Consider the following 21,647-nt stretch of genomic DNA (forward strand, 5'->3'; position numbering starts at 1 on the left):
TGAGAGGACATTAAATAAGGCTTATTTAACGAATAAAGATGTAATTCAGTATTTAATTGTTGCGTTTGATTCTGCAGTAAGAATAAGAAAATGTTAATAAACTAGTAATATTATTAATCGTTTAGTACGTTATCATGAATAATGACATAAATAGGTTTTATAAAAAATGATAATAAACAGTTAAATATCGGTTTAAGTGGATGAATAAGAACACATTAGTTATTTTTTGAAAAATTTATTCGAACAACACGACTGTAAATTTAACAAAATGCAAAATAGTTAACTGTAAAGGAGTCGGGTTGTATGTTTGTGCCGGTCGCCCCTTACACTCCCGTACAGTCAGCAGCAAGATGTAGATACAACTCAATTTCAGTTGCAGAACTCAGATTTTTATCTATCTCAAAAGATACACGGTCACAATTTTATGGACGATTTCACAAAATGATGCAAATGTTTATTCGTCAACTTATCTCGATTAGTTGTGCACTGGGTAACCCGTAGTTTGGACTCCGCAAGTGTGGCCGCAAGTGCCAGAAAACTAAGAATCAAACAGAGACTTATAGGCTTGGTTTTGGAAAAAAAAACATCACAAGTCAATAACAGAAAAGCAACGTTGATTTCGATTAAAAAAATATTGCACTTACAACTTGAGAATCAAAAATCTGAGTTTATAAGTTGACACATTTTCCACCTGACTGCACCTCTCCATAATTATTTAATAATGCAAAAGGATTAACAAAGTTATTAACAAGAATTTTGGAAGGGTACATTTTGGCAAATCTCTTTATAATAAGTGAAATAGTATCAGGAAAGTTAGTATGTGGTTAAATTAATTAGTCTAGTACATGCCAAGTATGAAGGGCTGTTTGTCTTGTTACAGTCTAATTCAGTTTGTGGCAGGACTGTGCTATCCTACTTTGTGCAATAAAGATAAAAAGAGATAGACTGTGTTTAGTTTGTGCCTTAGGTATTATGTGCAGGATTAATATCGATAACACTATTTTTGATAATGGCAATACTATCGACACTATCGATAATAACCACAAAAATAGACAGTAATTCTCAAGAGTTTATCTGACACATAAATTCTATAAATACATACCAAATATCAGCGAAAGCCCAAAATGTACTGACGTCAGCACATCAACTGACAAGAAGAAAATAAAAACAACCCAACAACACGCTTTGTACACTTCCTAGTTAATAAAAGAAAATGATCCTCATTGATGATCTACAAATGCTTCAAGACAACCAGCCCTTCCAAATACTGTCAGTAAGTATTTTTAATAATAAACACCCTACCTACTCGATAGTGAAATCTTTAAAAGGTCTAAGTATTATAATTTCAAAATGCATATATCCAATGTATAACTAGATTTTTAAAATAAATTTTGATTTATTATTTTATAATAAATACTTCAGTGTATATTACGATAGTAGAAATATTAAGGACAATATAGGCAGCAATATAGAAGGGGATTAACGAAAATAATAGAAGGAAATAAAATGGGTTATAGAAAGTACAAAAATAAAATCAGGACGTAAAAATCCAAAATAATAATCAAACACAGGCTGACAGACACCTTATTTTCCAATCAAGGTGATTTTAAACTGTGAATCAAAGATTACTTTTTTGTACTTTATTTAACCCAAAGAAAAGTATCAATACCCTTTCGTTTACCTACGCAATCACCCCTTCAAATTGAAAATATCTAACTATTCCGTCCTAAAAACATGTTTCTCGACTACACTTAACTCTAATCTATTGCGACTGTGTTAAGAACATAAACTAACTTCAAGTCTGTACAATAATGCAACAGACGGAGGCACATCAAGTTAGACAATACAGCATCTTAATGTAGTTGGAATAAGTGCTATTTTTCAACAAATATGCATAGCCTGATGTGCCAGCGACTGTACGTGAGGTACTCGAACATATACACAGCGAGCTGTAGACGGAGACAGCGATAGTCGAATTGGTAGAGCTTTGTCTCAGTCGCACATTCGACAAGTTGAGGTGAGTACACATTTTAGCGTTTCCTTCGCCATTCTCAAAAGATTCTAAAAAAAGATTCTCGAAAAAAATACTTCTGTTTTAAGACTTATGATGTTACTCAAATTAGAGTGATATAAAACTAAAGAACAACGTACATTATATTGAATGGTGATCGAAGGTAACACAAAACTATCTCTATAAATTCTACCTATAAAGACCATGCTTTGGAAAATTACGATTCGTCTCCAACTCGCTATATACAAATTCTGAATACTAAATCTTAATTCAAATAACTATTTATTAACTATTAATTAAATCAACTTTAATAACATCAACTGAAGCTTTGCTCCCACTTAACGCTACGTTATTTATATAAAAATCTATTATAGATAGAAAAAACGTTAGTTAGAAAAAGATCCTAAAAGGCAAATTAGCAAATCACAAGAGAAAGCTATTTTGAGCGAATAACATCATGTGCGTGCTTACCTAGATACATGGGGTACATTATATACAAAGAATTTTAGACCGTATTCATAAGGCCGTGATAGTCAAAATGTTATACAAGTCCGTAGGGCAAGCTCATAGTCGAGAGAAAAACTAATGTCGTTAAACAACAGAATTTAAAAACTATTACACTTAAAAATCTAAGCCTAAGGGTTTCAACACACTGAGGACTTTATATGTCACCTGATTTAGATATTTATACCAAATAATGTTACTAAAATTTACAAACAGCAATATTTAAAAACAAAAATATATTAGAATTACACCTATTAATTTTGAGTTTAAATAATATCTCAAGTAGGTCCCTTTACGGTAAAATAAACATCAAAATAGAACTCAAAATTATTAGTTAATTATAATCAAGGCAAGTCGGAAAACCTTTTATTTTAGCTACTTATTCAACATAACAAACGGGGCGTACTACGTTCGTACNTTCTAACACACTTGTACATTGACGATTTAGTGAGCAACCACTTTATGTCATGCTCAACTACTGCGCAATGTATTTAATTTCTTCCGATATCCACTGTCGTATGAAAATACACAGTACGGCCGCATGTGCTGGTCGTAACATAGTGCCGTGCTCGTGTTCTAATGCGGTTTCCTATTATCGATAAATAGAAGTAAATTATAATTTTCTATTTTGTAATTTTAAATAAAAGAATGATGTGTTACTTGCGATTATAAGATTTTACAAAAAAAAACAGTAGAAGTAATTAGTAACTGTCAACTATGTAATTACAATAAGAGCTAGTTGAAAGCCTAATATAGGCATTATTTTTGATAAACATATTATGTGGTACGCAGATCGCCATAATTAAAAAGTAAATGCGTGATAGTAATTAATAATCACATATAATAATAAAAAGGTTTTCATACATAAGCATTTTGTGAAACCAGTTTCGAGCCTTGCCCCTAGCGATTTAAAGTATCGATATCTTGTCGACTCCATTTTATCTTTGATCTCTCACTAGCGTTTTCAAAGTGTGCGTCACGTCACGCGGCCAAAAGGCGTGCCTTATGGCCAATCACAGCACTTTAAAGCCGGTTGCACATGTTGTCGTAGACTCTCAGTCGCTTTGTTTTTACACAGTTGAATGTGTGTGTGGGAGCTGTGGTGGGGGAAATGTGGGGACACTGGTTCTCGTTGTAGTTACGCGCGACTTCATATCTATTCTCTTTCTATGATCTGAGGTACCTAATAATAATAATTTTGGAACTGAATATTTACAGTCCTGCTAGTCTCCCAACCAACGTATTTAGATACGAATTGGTTGGTGTACCTGATACAATCCAATAAAATGTCTGTGGCGAAATATTATTTTAAAAATGATCCCTTCTGTTGATAGTACACTCCTACAAACTAAAATTTTAGGAGTGTAAATTAATATAAAACTTTGACGAGGGAAAATATACTGTACTTATAGTTTTCTCACTTCTCGCGTAGCCAAATAAATTATAATGATATAAAGACCAACTTAATTAAAGTGTGCTTTAAAAACGTTTACATGTAGCCTACTGCGTAACGTTATTCTATGAACTTTAACGTTTATAATGAACGTGCACCATCACGTTATCAACTAAATACGGATGGCCTATGTCAATTTTACAATCATAATAATAACTGCCACATACTGCAAACGTGACAATAATCGGCTCAAAAATCGAGTAATTTCATGTTCAATAACACTTACTGTGACGATACAGTCACTAAACGTGATTTTAAATAGTTTTATGGACTGAAAATGCTTTTCACATTTTTTTCACAGCCATTATTTAACCTACAGCGGTTACTATAAGTATAAATATATCATTTCAAACATGCAACTATATTACTTTAGCGCTCATACATACGAGATACATCTTTCCTCTACGTTGTTTATGATTCAAGAATTACATTTAAATTCTTACGTATGGTTTATTAACGTGACTTAAAAAAAAAGAATAACGATTATACCATTATTTGAAATAACGCTATTAAAACTATAAAAGTCCTTAGTAAAACTCTAAAACGTCATAACTACTCGTACAATATTTGTGGTCAGGACCAGCACATTTAGTGCTTCAACAACGCACACTTTTTCGCATTCATTATGACGTTGTTCCAAATTGGAGCCAATTGGAACAACGTCATAATGAATTTTGGTTTTCCATTCGCTGTATTCCTATCGATGTCCTTTTTACGGGAAATTAGTACATAAACAGACATGTTAGATACTAAAAAAGCAAAAATATCAATAAATATTTAATTGAAAAAAAAATCGAAATGCATAAAACTAACTACGCAAGGACATAAATAAATGAAGCAAAACACTAAACGCAGTTTTAAAATAATATTACCAGCTGATTTTAAAAGCACCTTACGTTCTTAAAAATATTTTGTGCAATATTTGCGTAGAATCCGATTACATTGTTTTTCCAGCATCGAGAAAATTCTTAAGCTATGAATTTTAACTAATACAGAGATTCTTGTACCCGTGTTTTTCAAAAACGGCTTATAGATCACGTGACATGTGCGGGGCGTTTGTGGGGCGTACATTGTATGACTCCCAAACATAACTGAGAATTTAATGAAATCCAATTAACTTCGTTAATCACTACTCGTTACTAAAAAGTTATATTTCGGATTTAACAGAAGATTAACATAATAAAAAATATCTTTTATTAATAGCCGTTGCGTTTGTGACCGGTACGTGTGCGGGTCGTTTAGTCTCATACTAATATTCATGTACGCCCCGCGTAGGCCCCGTAGCAATTAAATACCTAATAGGTAGTTTTTAATAAATCAAGCTGGCAATAAAATTACAAATGATTTTCCCAAGCATGTTTCAACTTTTCAGTTCATGTGTCTTACTGCTATACAAATTATAACTCTATTATGCATTTGATGCTGTACGATGCGGCAGTTGGTCAACATTTTATTTTGGTTGAGTTTTTTATATGGGAAATTGAATACATAAAAAAAGTTTAATAGAACGGAATCCTTCTAAGATACCTACCCAAGAGATGACTCATAATAATATGTGTATGTAGGTAAGGTACAAATTAATTTGTTTATTTGTAAACCTAAGGTAAAAATGTACGGAGAATTTGAGAGAAATTGAGCATCAGGTTCGTAGAAGCATTTTTCGCAATGTAAAAATTCAAATGTCATCCCAAAAACTCAACCTTTTAATACATATTCTTATTTTTATTTATTTTATTAAATTTATCGGCGTTTATGAGACAAGCATTAATATCAAGCAAGGTATTCTTATAAAGAGTTTTAGGTAAATATTTTACTATGTTCAGTTGAACTTAGAACATAAGACAAGACTAGATTTCATTTACAAACTACATAAAGGTTAGTACTGAGACATGAAAAAAATATCCCAAACTTTAAAATAAACTTTGTGGTTCCTGAACAAACATTATATTACTTTATTCACAAATTCGTTGGCACAGTTTTCCAAGAAATCCAAAATTTTCAAACACAAAAAAAGAAATTATAATATTGTTAGAATTACAACTAAAATAGGAAACGATTGTGAGCATATTGTAAAAACTACGTAACTTAAATCTTTTTTATTGTAAAATTTACTAAAAGCAATTTCCTAAGATAGGTACTTATTTTGTGTTACGCGAAACACTCGTACCTACCGAGAGACTGTCTCCGCCAATTTACGTAAAATAATCTAAACCTTTTAATATATTATTTTGTAAACAACTAAGATCCGAAACGGTGGCTGAAAAATATCGAACGGTGCGATTGTCGTTCAAAAAAGCCTAAATCAGCTCATGGTACGCCTTAGAGACTTCATATTATTTTACTAATTTACATTTTTCAAAAGCTTACTTGGTAATAAGTTACATCCACGTGCGTCCATTGCAATGGTCTGGATTTGTCTTTTGCCTCCAAATTTCTTTTAGTGGCAACTAAAAATTCTTACAATTTCTTTCACTATATTATATTAAAAATTGCATCTTTCTCCATCTAGAAAAGACCTATGACGATCTATTAACGCTAGTCATCGATACCAAGTGCCATGGCAAGTTTCAATAATGGTTCTCATTAATATCTACATATTTATCAATATTCATATTTTCGGTCTAGGTCTTAAACAGAAGAAAATGGCAAGATAATTTTTCAAAGATTACATATGTACAGAAAGTTTTTAAAACTCGTTTTGGGTAATATTTTTTTAAGTTCTCGAAGCTTTTCATTTGCATTTGTATTTTACCAAACTTTATTAATCGCTATATTGAATAATTACCGGACAGCGAAGCTGACTTATCAGGCGTTGTTAGAAAACTTAACATTTTAACTGCCAGAAATAGGTATAATAAAAAAACTTGCTATATTTGAATCTCGGGACACAGTAAAAGCTAAGTCTCCCAGCTCTAAGCTCTAAGGCGTCACATGAGCGGTGGCCTAACTTCAACAGGGCCGCATCTAGGGGCGGGGGCCCCGACGCGAGAGGTTCAGCCAATATTACGTGATTTTCATCTTCTTGCTGGTTTCCTCGAGCATGTCCTTTATCTTGGTCAAGGGCGATCGCTTGTCGTCTCCAGACTTCTCCACGTAGGACGCCGGAAGGTGGATGTGAAGGGGATCACGGAGGCGACCGAGATCTTTTTCTAATTTGTCTATCTGTAAGATAAAAATGTTGGTTAATATTTGACGATCGGCGGTGACGCGGTTAACACTTTGTTGGACAGTACAATTTAAGAATGACTTCCAAGATGACACTTCTTATTCACATACATTGCCTTTAGGAGCAGTTTCAATGTAAATAAAACGAATAAAAACTATGACGTCTATAGGTGTTCTGTCGTATTATCCTTTACTACCTGAATGCTCGTGGACGTTACTGTCCATCAATGTGTTAAGTAATCGCCTAGGGGAGACTGAGGAGAGTTTTTGGAACTTATTAACTTCTAGCGAGCTCGTAACAGTGCGCGTTTTAGTTAGACTCTCGAGCTAACGAATACGCGCTATTGCGAGCTCGTTGTTAGTTAATAAGTTTACAAAAATCGACAATGTTACAACTCTCCTCGGTCTCCCCTACTACAAAAGAGGTCGCGTCTCCGCACAAAACCATTTTTTTGCATGAAAATATCCAAAGGTACATTATTTTAAAATTCCCTGAATTCGAAATTCACAAAATCCATTAATAATTTTGGCACAGTCAGCATCAAAAATTTCGTTTCATCCAAAGTAGCCAAAAGTTTCGTAAACACGTCTTTATTACAACTGGTATAAGTTTGTGTAGGCAACTTTTTGATTACTTATACGCTGACTGTATATCAGCTGAATTCTTGCTAACCGATTTTATTTTATTATGAAAATACAGAAAATGAACGAAAATAACAAAACGGAATTTTTGTTTAAATGCGAATGCATTAAGTTACCTCATCTTTTAGATGATTGTAGTGGTTGATGTCGAGGCCTATTTTTTTCGCCTTCTTGTGCAGGGTCAGCAGGTGTTGCCTATCCTTCACATCGGGCAGGACGTATTCCTGGAAAAATAATACAAATATAACTTATACAAACTGCCTTAAAAACCTGAATTGTTCAAATCATTTTTTCATCTGATCAACCTACCCAACTTCATATAGGTACATATCTCATTCTTACATGGGTTTAACCTTTACTGTCACCTGTCTCCCGCTTTGCAACGTATGGATATTATATTTCGAACTCCTCCTAAATCTTCTGATAAAATCGTTGCGGGTTTCAAAATAGTTAGCTATCCCCCGGGACTACTCAACCTTCACTGGTTGGGCTTTTTTGGAGGCAAAGCTGAAGATTCTGGAATACAAATGTTGCAGCGGTGGGAACGAGAGGTGGGAATACCTAGTCCCGTTTGATCAACAAACAGCAAAGTTTCATCTATGTATTTTACGCGTCTCAAGCTACGACCTTCCACTAACCTACAGTTTGGCCTCTAATAAGAGTTAGACTAGGCGCAGACCATCGATTTTTAGTTGGCCGATTGGCCATCACAACTGTGCCCGATTTTAAATTGTATGAAGAATTGGCCAAATCAAATCGGTGTAATGTGCGCACTCCCATACATGCCCAAACTGATCAACTGCCCGACTAATCTATCGGCCGACGAAAAATCGATGGTCTGCGCCTAGGCTTATGAGTGGTCAGGGGATAGTTTACTGACTTGCTCTTTCTCTTACCTGCTTGGTCAGCACAAAGTAAGCGTACGCAGCCATAGCGGTGCCATAAGTGACGAAGTAAGTCACGGGCTCCATGATGTCCCAGGAGTACTCCCACCAGGTCAGGCGAGCGAGGACCCCGAACTGCACACCCATCAGACCGAGGCCGACCCAGGTGAGCGCTGAGGTCTTACGCGTGGTCTCCACTTCTAGGCTCATGCGTTTCTGGAAAAAGATTTGAATTTTTATCATGAGAGTGAAATGTTGTAATTTAAATAAATAAATCTTACGTCCGTATTCACAAACTATGCTTGCTTAAATGAAGCAGCAAATCGAACGCACAGCTTTGAATAGAGCTCTGTGATTGGTCCGCTCTGCGAGACCTCGTAATAATGTTTGTGAATATTATTATGAGCGTGAGTCAGTTACCACGGAAAAAGAGGCGATAGGAGTGAGGACTCTCTCCGAAAAAGGACGTCGTTTAAGAAACGTACTTGAAAATAAACGTTGAAACTCGATTAAAACTCAAGTATAGACTGAATGTTGTAATTGATAATTCAGCCTGAGCGTAGTTTCAGAATCATGTAATGATACATTAAGTCCCTACCGAAAAATAATTAAAAATCCTTATGCTAGAACATGCATTACGTACCTATTTCATTCTAATTTATGTAGATTTGAAAGTACATAAACATTGGAAACTCATACCGTTCGTTCATACATTTGTGGTCGTATGTAGCACTTAAAACAATAAGAGAAACCACAGAATGTTTACGCCAAAGTTAGATTGCAAAAAGTAGGTTTCAATCGCCAGTAAACTTTTGCCAAACTTCATCGCCCCAGTTTGGTAGTTCGTATCTCTGGCAATTTGTTTAACTGTTAAGTAGTCCGGCTTCGTTGCCAAACTGGAACGATGATAGAATCTCTTTTTGGTGATTAAGCATTATAATCTTAGTCAGAATTATATTTTGGGTAGGTAAATAAAATGTAGTTTGGTCTAATAAGTATAAGTTTGATTAACTACTCGTAATTATTACTTATCTATAGTTACTGGTTCCTTCCGTAATAAATTAAATTTGGTTGAGTGAAGGCGCGGGTGCTGCCCTCAGAAAAGGTTATGGTAACATCCACCCGAATTTACACCACATTAGGGCCATCTAAAAATTCGAAAAGCCAACCAGTTGTATGAGCGCCTCATACAACTGGTTGACGAGGTTCCGTACGTCACTCAGGTGTGTACTAAAAGCTTCAATATTAGACAATTATTACCTCTTCCAGAGGTTGCAGCTCCGAGTTAAGTTTCTCAAGCTGGGAACGCAGGTCCCTCTTATTGCGGATCCGTTGCTTGCGGACGTTAAGCGCCTCGTACAACTAGTTCACGAGGTTCTGCACGTCGCTCAGGCGTGTACCAAAAGCTTATAATGGTAAATATTTTTTCTTCTCTTACCTCTTCAAGCGGCTGCAGCTCCGAGTTAAGTTTCTCGAGCTGGGAGCGCAGGTCCCTCTCCTTTCGGATCTGATGCTCGCGGACATTAAGCGCCTCGTACAACTGGTTCACGAGGTTCCGTACGTCACTCAGGCGTGTCACCTCCTCATTGCTGAGTCGCTCCTATAAATTTAAAAGCACCAGATAAATAAATAAGTTTATATTAGTTTTATACAATTTGCCTGTGGTAGAAAGAAACACTTAAGAATAGCACAAGTACCTAACACAGTCACTTTAATCCATCAACGCAGTCTAAAATTAAAGTAACACGGTCATAAGTAAGTATACCTAAAGCAAAACAGTAATATTGGTACAAAAATCATACGTTGAAAAAAAAAGAGATTACCTCTGAACCATTACATTATCATGGGAAGCTCGGTTAGCAAAACACCTCAAGTGCCCCAATCATTCCGCTCCGTGGCGTCCCCTTGGCAACCCTTGCCAGTAATCGCTTCACGCGTGTAATGTGACAACCCTCGGATTATGAACACCCCGTAACTTCTAACGGGTGACAGTGACGTCAGTGACGGCTCTATCAGAAAAAGGAGCCTCTTTTGTATAAAGGTTTTTAAAGCGCTTTAGCATACGCGCGCAAAATTTTTCCTTTCTTGCGGATTTTCCCGTGTGAATTTTGGTCCCTTCTAAAAAACCTTGGTTTCAAACTCTCTATTACAAAATTTATCTAAATCAGTTCAGTCATCCATCTATCTATCCATCCTGATAAACTTTCACATACATTAGTACTAAAATAAGAATTTTAACGTAACATGCTCTTTTTCTTTTCAATAAATCCCTTATTATTCAACAGAAACATGAATTACATCACAAAAGATAAGCTCATACGTTATAACACCTCGAACTCGATTTTGCCTCCAAAACAACCTTCTACGTCAAACTATCCACAAAGCCAATACCAAAGCATTCAAATGCTGTTAGCTGGGAAGCCGCAGACGTGTCGGCTCCAAATGTATTCTAGTTCATGGGTTGCCAACATTTAAAATATTTACCCCGAAAATATTTTACCACTAGCTAATGGATTAAATTTAAAATATTTACCCCCAAAACTTCCATCGCTATGGATTAAACGTTGTTACCTAAAAAGGAATAGGAAAATAAAGAGGAATACTGAAACATGGAGATAAAAACATAGCTCTCCTTCTGACGCAGTCTGGTAAATAGGCTAAAATTAAGAATCTAGAGACTGGCCTTTTAGGTTTTGTAATAGAGCAAGAGAATAGGTTGGTCTAGGAACCAAATGGCAAAGAATTTGTAGAGGAAACATTATCTGGGGGCACGGCAGNTACCTACCCAAGAGATGACTCATAATAATATGTGTATGTAGGTAAGGTACAAATTAATTTGTTTATTTGTAAACCTAAGGTAAAAAATGTACGGAGAATTTGAGAGAAATTGAGCATCAGGTTCGTAGAAGCATTTTTCGCCATGTAAAAATTCAAATGTCATCCCAAAAACTCAACCTTTTAATACATATTCTTATTTTTATTTATTTTATTTTTATCGGCGTTTATGAGACAAGCATTAATATCAAGCAAGGTATTCTTATAAAGAGTTTTAGGTAAATATTTTACTATGTTCAGTTGAACTTAGAACATAAGACAAGACTAGATTTCATTTAAAAACTACATAAAGGTTAGTAATGAGACATGAAAAAAATATCCCAAACTTTAAAATAAACTTTGTGGTTCCTGAACAAACATTATATTACTTTATTCACAAATTCGTTGGCACAGTTTTCCAAGAAATCCAAAATTTTCAAACACAAAAAAAGAAATTATAATATTGTTAGAATTACAACTAAAATAGGAAACTATTGTGAGCATATTGTAAAAACTACGTAACTTAAATCTTTTTTATTGTAAAATTTACTAAAAGCAATTTCCTAAGATAGGTACTTATTTTGTGTTACGCGAAACACTCGTACTACCGAGAGACTGTCTCCGCCAATTTGCGTAAAATAATCTAAACCTTCTAATATATTATTTTGTAAACAACTAAGATCCGAAACGGTGGCTGAAAAATATCGAACGGTGCGATTGTCGCCCAAGAAAGCCTAAATTAGCTCATGGTACGCCTTAGAGACTTAAGGCCTATTCAAACCTGAGCGATATTCGCTGCCGCTGTGGGTAGAGGTACATACCGCGCGGATTTCGCTCAGGTATTTAGTATCAAGTATCGCGGCTAGAGCGACCTGAGCGATATTCGCTGCCGCTGTTTAGTATCAAGTACCGCGGCTAGAGCGTTTTCTTTGAACGGTAGCGAATACCGCTTAGGTCTGAACAGTATTATTACCGCATACCCACTGGGTTTTCTCTGCCGCAGACGGTAGCGAATACCGCTTAGGTCTGAATAGGCCTTTACATATTATTTTACTAATTTACATTTTTCAAAAGCTTACTAGGTAATAAGTTACATCCACGTGCGTCCATTGCAATGGTCTGTATTTGTATTTTGCCTCGAAATTTCTTTTAGTGGTAACTAAAAATTCTTACAATTTCTTTCACTATATTATATTAAATATTGCATCTTTCTCCAAGTAAAAAAGACTTAAGACGATCTACTAACGCCCGTCATCGATACCAAGTACCTACCATGGCAAGTTTCAATAATGGTTCTACATATTTATCAATATTCATATTTTCGGTCTAGGTCTTAAACAGACTAATGTAGCGATAACTCTTTTGAAGAAAATGGCAAGAGAATTTTTCAAAGAATATGTACAGAAAGTTTTTAAAAGTCGTTTTGACTGACCAAATAGGTTACATTTTTAACTAGGTAATATTTCTTTAAGTTCTCGAAGCTGTTAATTTGCATGTTGGTATTTTACCAAACTATTCAAAATATATTGAAGTACCGGACAAAAAAGCTGACCTATTAGGCGTTGTAAGAAAACTTAACATTTAAAACTGTTGCTATATTTGGATCTCAGGACACATTAAAGTTAAGTGTCTCAACTCTAAGCTCTAAGGCGTCACATGAGCGGTGGCCTAACTTCAACAGGGCCGCATCTAGGGGCGGGGACCCCGACGCGAGAGGTTCAGCCAATATTACGTGATTTTCATCTTCTTGCTGGTTTCCTCGAGCATGTCCTTTATCTTGGTCAAGGGCGATCGCTTGTCGTCTCCAGACTTCTCCACGTAGGACGCCGGAAGGTGGATGTGTAGAGGATCACGGAGGCGACCGAGATCTTTTTCTAATTTGTCTATCTGTAAGATAAAAATGTTGGTTAATATTTGACGAACGGTGGTGACGTGGTTAAGTACTCGCCTACTACGCAAGAGGTCGCGTCTCCACACAAAACCATATTATATTTTTTGCGCAAAAATATCTAAAGGATATTTCAAAAGTCTCTAAATTCAAAGTTCATTATCATTTTTGGTACAGTCAGCGTCAAAAAGTGACACCCAAAGTAATCAAAAGTTTCATGACGTCTTTATTACAATTGGAATAAGGTTGTGTTGCCGACTTTTGGCCTACTTTGGGTGTTACGATCTGTTTGACGCTGACTGTACATTAGCTGTCATGACCGATTTTAATTTATTGTGAAAATACAGAAAATTTGATCGAAAAGAACAAAACAGACATATTTTGTTTAAATACGCATTACTATGTTCAGCAGTGGACGTCCTATGGCTGAGATGATGATGATGATGACTAATGCATTGTTACGTACCTCATCTTTTAGATGATTGTAGTGGTTGATGTCGAGGCCTATCTTTTTCGCCTTCTTGTGCAGGGTCAGCAGGTGTTGCCTATCCTTCACATCGGGCAGGACGTATTCCTGGAAAAATAATACAAATATAACTTATACAAACTGCCTGAAAAACCTGAATTGTTCGAACCATTTTCTTAATGTGACATTTGATCAATCATCTCTTTGTATACCTCATTCTTAATAAAGTTTAATACCTTTACAGTCACCTGTCTCCCGCTTTGCAACGGATGGTAGTCGATATTATATTTCGAGCTCCTCTTAAATTGTTGTGGTTAAATTCGTTGCGGTTACCAAGACTGTTAGCTATCCCCTGGGACTACTCGACTTTCACTGGTTGGGCTTTTTTGGAGGCCAAGCTGAAGATTCTGGATATACAAGTGGAACGAGAGGTGTGAATACCTAGTCCCGTTTAATCAACAATCAGCAAAGTTTCATCCATTTTACGCGTCTCAAGTTACTACCTTCCACCAACCTACAGTTTTGCCTCTAATAAGAGTTAATAAGAGTGGTCCAGGGGATAGTTTACTGACTTGCTCTTTCTCTTACCTGCTTAGTCAGCACAAAGTAAGCGTACGCAGCCATAGCGGTGCCATAAGTGACGAAGTAAGTCACGGGCTCCATGATGTCCCAGGAGTACTCCCACCAGGTCAGGCGAGCGAGGACCCCGAACTGCACACCCATCAGGCCGAGGCCGACCCAGGTGAGCGCTGAAGTCTTGCGGGTGGTCTCCACTTCTAGGCTCATGCGTTTCTGAAAAATGGTGAGTGATAAATAAAACATAACTACAGGTAACAGTAACTATAGGAGTGAGGTAGAGTCCTCGAAGAGAGTTTATTATCGTATAAATTAGACAAGATTGATACATTCTACATAAACACTCATAGCTCGATTTAAGCTCAAGCATAGGTACCTCCTGTCAAGTACCCGGGCATCGAGATAAAGTAGAATTCAACGGCGACCGCATGGGATTTTTCTCTCTCTCTCTCATTTTGACCCATTAAAATGGGAGATTCTATCCTGTGTGATTGGTAGTTCAACCTAAGCGACGTTTTAGCATCATATTTTATAAAACAAAAACACTTTCATTCTAACAGGTAGGTATAGTTACAAAGGACGTAAGTAGCACTAAAACAATAAGAAAAACCAGCGATGTTTACGCCAAAGTTAGATTGCAAAAAGTAGGTTTCAATCGCCAGTAAACTTTTGCCAAACTTCATCGCCCCAGTTTGGTAGTTCGTATCTCTGGCAATTTGTTTAACTGTTACGTAGAGTCCGGCTTCGTTGCCAAACTGGAAGGATGCGATATAATCGCTTTCTGGTGATTAAGCTTTATAATCTTAGTCAGAATTTTATTAAGTATACTTTGGGTATAATCTACGCTTTAGACAACCTACACCGCACCTGACCATTTGGTCTACCCATACACCTACACCTTTCATTACCTAAAACTTATGTAACTTTTGTTTTAAAAATACGGTTAATTTTCGTGTGTCTGACAATGCCACATGCATTTTAATTCCCAATATTTGACTAAAGTATCCGAATTTACATCTTAAAATCTTCTACTTATTTTTCGTTACGTCGTTCAGACGTATAATTTTCATTTTTATCTAATCGCTTCATAGCGTACCTAGTTAATGTCGTTTAGGCGTGCCAATATCAGTTCAGTACCTACATACCAAAAAAATTAAAGGATCAATTAATATTAACCCTTAACTGGTATCGTAAATTGGACATACGTAACTGGTATCGTGGGGGCCGCGCGGCCCCCATACTATGTTTGCTTCTAGCAAGCATGTTTTACCTATATACTTGAATAAATGCTCATAAATGATATATATCAGGCTTTCTCTATGTAATCATTTAGTTTTTATTGTAATTAATCTTCTTACTTATATACTTCAAGACATTACATAATAGTAACAACTTTTTACGTAATATTTTTTTAACGTTACAAATATCTATGAAACCTACGTTCAGAAAGTTATAATCAAAAATATTATTATTTTAATTAATCCATAATAATGTGAACTTAATAATAAATAAAGTTTTAATGTAATGTTTAATAAAAATAATAAGCATTTTATAAAAATAATAACATAAATATTATGTTGACAAACATTAGCAGGTGCTGGTGGATTTTCAGACCACTTGTATTTATTTTTTCATAGTAGCTGGATTAACTAGGCCCTACAACATCTTCATTTTTACTCTCTGAAGAAAAAACTTGAAAATCAGAATCAATATCCTCATTATCGACCGAATATTGGTTATTGGGTCTTCACAATGACCTATAATTTTATTATCACTATACAGGGTGTTAGGTAAATGGGTATATGAGCCGACACTAGCCCATGTTAACATGGTCATATAAATGGTATGGTGAAGTCAGAAAATTGATATCTTCATTTTAATTATTTTAATTTTCATACAAATCGGATTTTATAAAATTTACTTGTATGAAAATTAAAAAAAATAAAATGATGATATCAAATTTCTGACTTCACCATACCATTTATATGACTATGTTATCATGGTCTATTGTCGGCTCATATACCCATTTACCTAACACCCTGTATACTTCTTCTGACATGCTACTAATCACTCATTTGGAATCAAAAACTTCGTTCTAGGTATCTTCTATTGTTTTATCACTAATAAGCTATCAATACTGCAAGAAAACAAAAAACAAATAAAAATTACCATGAAAAAAAAACTAACGTAACTGGTATTGTGGGGGCCGCGCGGACCCCAACACGTGCATATCTTCGTCCTGGTGAATGATACAGTGCTAAAACGCCTGCACCAGATGCGAGTAGCGCCGAAATGAGAATACCAAAAATTTTGGCTGCCCACGATGCGTAGCTTCTTAGAAATCAAAGAAAACGTCATGCGTGGGGGCCGCGCGGCCCCCACGATACCAGTTAAGGGTTAAACATTATAGCTGCTCTTACCTCTTCAAGCGGCTGCAGCTCCGAGTTAAGTTTCTCAAGCTGGGAACGCAGGTCCCTCTCCTTTCGGATCTGATGCTCGCGGACATTAAGCGCCTCGTACAACTGGTTCACGAGGTTCCGTACGTCACTCAGGCGTGTCACTTCCTCGTTGCTCAGTCGCTCCTGTAAATTTAAAAGCACCGGATAAATACAAAAGTTTATATTAGTTTTATACAATTTGCCTGTGGTAGAAAGAAACATTTAAGAATAGCACAAGTACCTAACAAAGTCACTATAATCCATCAACGCTGTCTAAAATTAATCTTATGTATAAAACAAAACAGTAATATTGGTACAAAAATCATACGTTGAAAAAAAAGACATTCACTTCTGAACCATTATAATATCATGGGATGCTCGGTTAGCAAAACACCTCAAGTGCCCCAATCATTCCGCTCCGTGGCGTCCCCTTGGCAACCCTTGCCAGTAACCGCTTCACGCGTGTAATGTGACAACCCTCGGATTATGAACACCCCGTAACTTCTAACGGGTGACAGTGACGTCAGTGACGGCTCTATCAGAAAAAGGAGCCTCTTTTGTATAAAGGTTTTTAAAGCGCTTTATCATACACGCGCAAAATTTTTCGTTTCTTGCGGATTTTCCCGTGTGAATTTTGGTCCCTTCTAAAAAACCTTGGTTTCAAACTCTCTATTACAAAATTTATCTAAATCAGTTCAGTCATCCATCTATCTATCCATCCTGATAAACTTTCACATACATTAGTACTAAAATAAGAATTTTAACGTAACATGCTCTTTTTCTTTTCAATAAATCCCTTATTTTTCAACGGAAACATGAATTACATCACAAAAGATAAGCTCATACATCATAACACCTTCAACTCGATTTTACCTCCAAAACAACCTTCTACGTCAAACTATCCACAAAGCCAATACCAAAGCATTCAAATGCTGTTAGCTGGGAAGCCGCAGACGTGTCGGCTCTAAATGTATTCTAGTTCATGGGTTGCCAACATTTAAAATATTTACCCCAAAAATATTTTACCACTAATGGATTAAGTTTAAAATATTTACCCCCAAAACTTCCATCGCTATGGATTAAACGTTGTTACGTAAAAAGGAATAGGAAAATAAAGACGAATACTGAAACATGGAGATAAAAACACAGCCCTCCTTATGGCACAGTCGGATACCTAAATAATGAAATGAAAAATCTAGAGACTGGCCTTTTAGGTTTTGGAGTGGAGCAAGAGAATAAGTTGGTCTAGGAACCAAATAGCAAAGAATTTGTAGAGGAAACATTATTAATATTGACGTAAACCTCTCCAAGAAAGCTATTATGTGATTTGTGTGGGATCGCCATAATAATAGTGCAGCTGTAACACAAGGGACGAACTATAAATCAACTTTGATACTGACAAAGTTGTTCCATTGTCCCTCAATAATTTTACAGATAAAATCATTCGTTTTAAATGATTGAGAGTCCAACATTACAAAAACTTTTAAGAATAACCCCATTTTGAGACAGAAACATCGATATATCACACGAGAATCAAAACCAAACATCTGAACAGCTCTGACTCGATTTTAGCTCCAAAACGCAGCCTTTTAAAGCATACCTATCAATCAAAGCGCCCAATACCGACTGGCATTCGAAACGTTTGGTTTGCAGGAAAGCCGACACGTTTGCAGGGTGCTCATAAATATTCTACCCATCCTGGGTTGCCATTAAATTTTTTTTACCACTGAAACTAGCAAAAAGTATGGATATGAAACAGAAAAAGCTTTTGAAAAATGGTCCGTGACCCTCACTCGGCATGGGGCACACTGAAAACCAGCGCCGTGGCCTTCGTCACCATAAGCTGAGTGGGGACCCGTTGCAGTGGGCAACTTGTTTGTAAATGGGTGACACTGCTCAGTTTACTCTTGTTTTTATTTTTTTCTTCTTCCATTATTATGTGCCACTGTCATGTCTATGTAATTGCCTGTATTTGTGTGATGCCCATTGTAATAACCGTATCTTGCTTTCTTTCAATCACCAAGAAAATTTAGTCTTAAACGATGTTTTATTGGTATGGGTCCCTAATGTAATCCTAATGTAAGATTTATGTTGTCCTAAAATATCAACGTAGCGTCAAAGCTTGCGTCAGATTAACCAATTAATCAATGCCTCTATGATTATGATATAAGGCTTAGTAAAGCAATGATTGAGCAAATTTATTGATAGCCTGGGTTTCATCTTGTAGAAATCTGTAGAAAAAAATCCGTCGTCTCCTGTCGCTGGTGGCCTCGCAATCTATTTATACGATTAATAAAAATAATATCGCGTCACTCTAACTTTCCGTAATAAAATATGGGTCTTCCATTAGCTGGTAATGGTATGGCATTAGCAACTGCTTCTCAAAATGTAGAAAAATTGGCGTGTCACCGTAATTTTTTCCTCCACTTTGGCCTTATTTTTGAATGTTGTTTTTAGAATAAGTACCTTTAATGTAAGTTAAGATGACTGTATAATAAGAATAACTTTCGTTATTTTTTTACAACTTTATAGATTGTCAGGTGACGACATCATAAAGGTAGCAGGGAAGCGCTGGACGCAGGCCGCTACCCATCGATCAACATGGAAAGCATTGGGGGAGGCCTATGTTCAGCAGTGGACGTCCTATGGCTGAAATTCTGATGATGATGATGAGATTGACACGCAAATATAATAAAAAAATATCTTTCTGTCGATCACTTCTTGGACCTTGAAAGGCATCAGTCAGTCGTCAATAAAACCTATCCAGTTTGTGAGATAATCCTCTCCATTTTACTGGATTTTCCCAAAATTTGTCGTAAAATTGGACAGTGGGTAACCCTGACGTTTGGAGTACTTACCTAATTGGAGCAAACGGCACCAGCCGTGTTCCAACTTGTTTGAATGCAAGTTCCCAACTAAAATGCACCTGGCAGAGTTTGAACAAACGAATATCACATCAAGCTATGCTCTGTGTTGTTGCAATGTTGTATCTTATATGTATTATGTTGTATCTTACGGGTATTATGTTGTATGATGTTGACAGTACAAGATGAATGCGCCGGAAACAGGATGTGTGCGAAAACGGAATGGAAGAAGAACATATTATTATTATATTATTATTATTATATCCTATCATTATGTCCTAAATAGGGATTTTCAAAGGTTTCCGGGAAACTTTTTCCAATTTTCCTCTTGATAAGTTTTGCCATACTTGAGTTTTGCAATAATTACGAGTAGGTATATTTATTCATACTTTAGCGTATTTTAATTTTGATCCAATACACAAATTATTTCATAGTTGCTGTGTGCTCTATCTCTGCTCTACTCAAGAGACTGTACAAATTTTGTTTCTGTATTTAATAACTTTGTTAACTTGTTTGCTTTGTGGTACAAAACGAAGTAAAAACCAACGTTACTCTTCATTGATTTCGAATTCTTGTGATACTCAACACGCCACTTGTTAATTAAAAATAAGTATTCCACAGCTCTTTGTTTTAGGAACTTGTTTTCGTATTTTCCCTATTTCCACGGCATGTTTCCCACCACTAATAGCATGGGCGAGGTCCGAACCAAATAGTTATTACTTACAGTAGGCAAAACACAAAAACAACTACATATAAGTACCTAGAGAAAATACAAGCGATTGCAATCACGAAAGAATTGGAGTTCTTGGAGTTGAGCAAATTGTATTAGGTAATTGTATATTGCTGTACGGGATAAAACAACGTGAATATTTTATACAAAACAAGGACTGAAATAGACTACATTCGTATTCATAACTTTTCTTTTATGTCAGTTCTTTGTACAGTCTTTTTCAATTTCCTTTACCATTAATTCCTCGGTACATTTATTTATCAAATAACCACAAAACCAAAACCAATTTGCCGTGCACGCGGCAGAGATACCGAGTCAATCCGCTTGATTGATGATTCCTCTGTGATTGATGAACCTGCTCTGAAAGTGGAAAAAAAATATGATGCGGCCACACCTGCGTAATTCGGCAATATGCTTCGCAGATATTCGTGGCGAATCTTCGTGTGTTGGAACGTTCCAAGACGTGAAAAATGTAACTTCTATATGATGCAGATCAAGAACTAAGCTAGTTATTTTCTGTTTGACAGTAAATTAAAAAAAAGAATTAAAGAATCATAATACAGGGTGTTAGGTAAATGGGTATATGAGCCGACACTAGCCCATGTTAACATATGCATATAAATGGTATGGTGAAGTCAGAAAATTGATATCTTCATTTTAATTATTTTAATTTTCATACAAATCGGATTTTATAAAATTTATTTTGTATGAAAATTTAAAAAAATGAAATTATGATATCAAATTTCTGACTTCACCATACCATTTATATGACCATGTTAACATGGGCTAGTGTCGGCTCATATACCCATTTACCTAACACCCTGTATAGTAACCGGCATGATGATTTAGAGCGACGGTTAAGTGATGGAACTATCGCTAAAAGTCTTTTTAAACGAATTTAAAAAACTGAATCAATTCAACTCTGTGATTATCTCAATTTTAATATTTCACCATCAGGCTCTATTTTTCTTGCTTGCTTTAGCGTACTTTCGTAATACGATCATAGTAAGGCTGCGTGGTTTGTTTTCAGTCAACAGCAATGACAACGAAAAACAAAATCTAAATTAAAGAATTAATGAAAAACAATCAAAACTCAATCATAAGTTCACGAATTTTCATGACCAAAATCGCAGGTGTGGCCGGGTCATAAGAAAATATGTACCCGCTAATAATAACTCAGGGTAAGTGGGCAAGGCGGGTCTACACGATTAG

At 35.9% G+C, this 21,647-nt stretch overlaps 1 protein-coding gene across 1 annotated transcript in view; it reads right to left on the reverse strand.

The window, feature by feature from the left end:
• Positions 1-4,732: 4,732 nt before the first annotated feature.
• The window catches only part of MCU (mitochondrial calcium uniporter), a gene marked incomplete at its 5' end in the record, with an annotated part of 30,719 nt that continues 13,804 nt past the window's right edge, over positions 4,733-21,647 (reverse strand). Inside the window, 4 exons of the mRNA XM_028306577.1 lie at positions 4,733-7,130; positions 7,892-7,999; positions 8,672-8,875; positions 10,098-10,259. Coding sequence (XP_028162378.1) covers positions 6,972-7,130; positions 7,892-7,999; positions 8,672-8,875; positions 10,098-10,259 — 633 coding nt within the window. The remainder of the gene's footprint in view (positions 7,131-7,891; positions 8,000-8,671; positions 8,876-10,097; positions 10,260-21,647) is intronic.

The sequence above is a fragment of the Ostrinia furnacalis genome, unplaced genomic scaffold (assembly GCF_004193835.3).
Source record: "Ostrinia furnacalis isolate ACB-3 unplaced genomic scaffold, ASM419383v2 OfSCF2036, whole genome shotgun sequence".
Taxonomy (NCBI): Eukaryota; Metazoa; Arthropoda; class Insecta; order Lepidoptera; family Crambidae; genus Ostrinia; species Ostrinia furnacalis.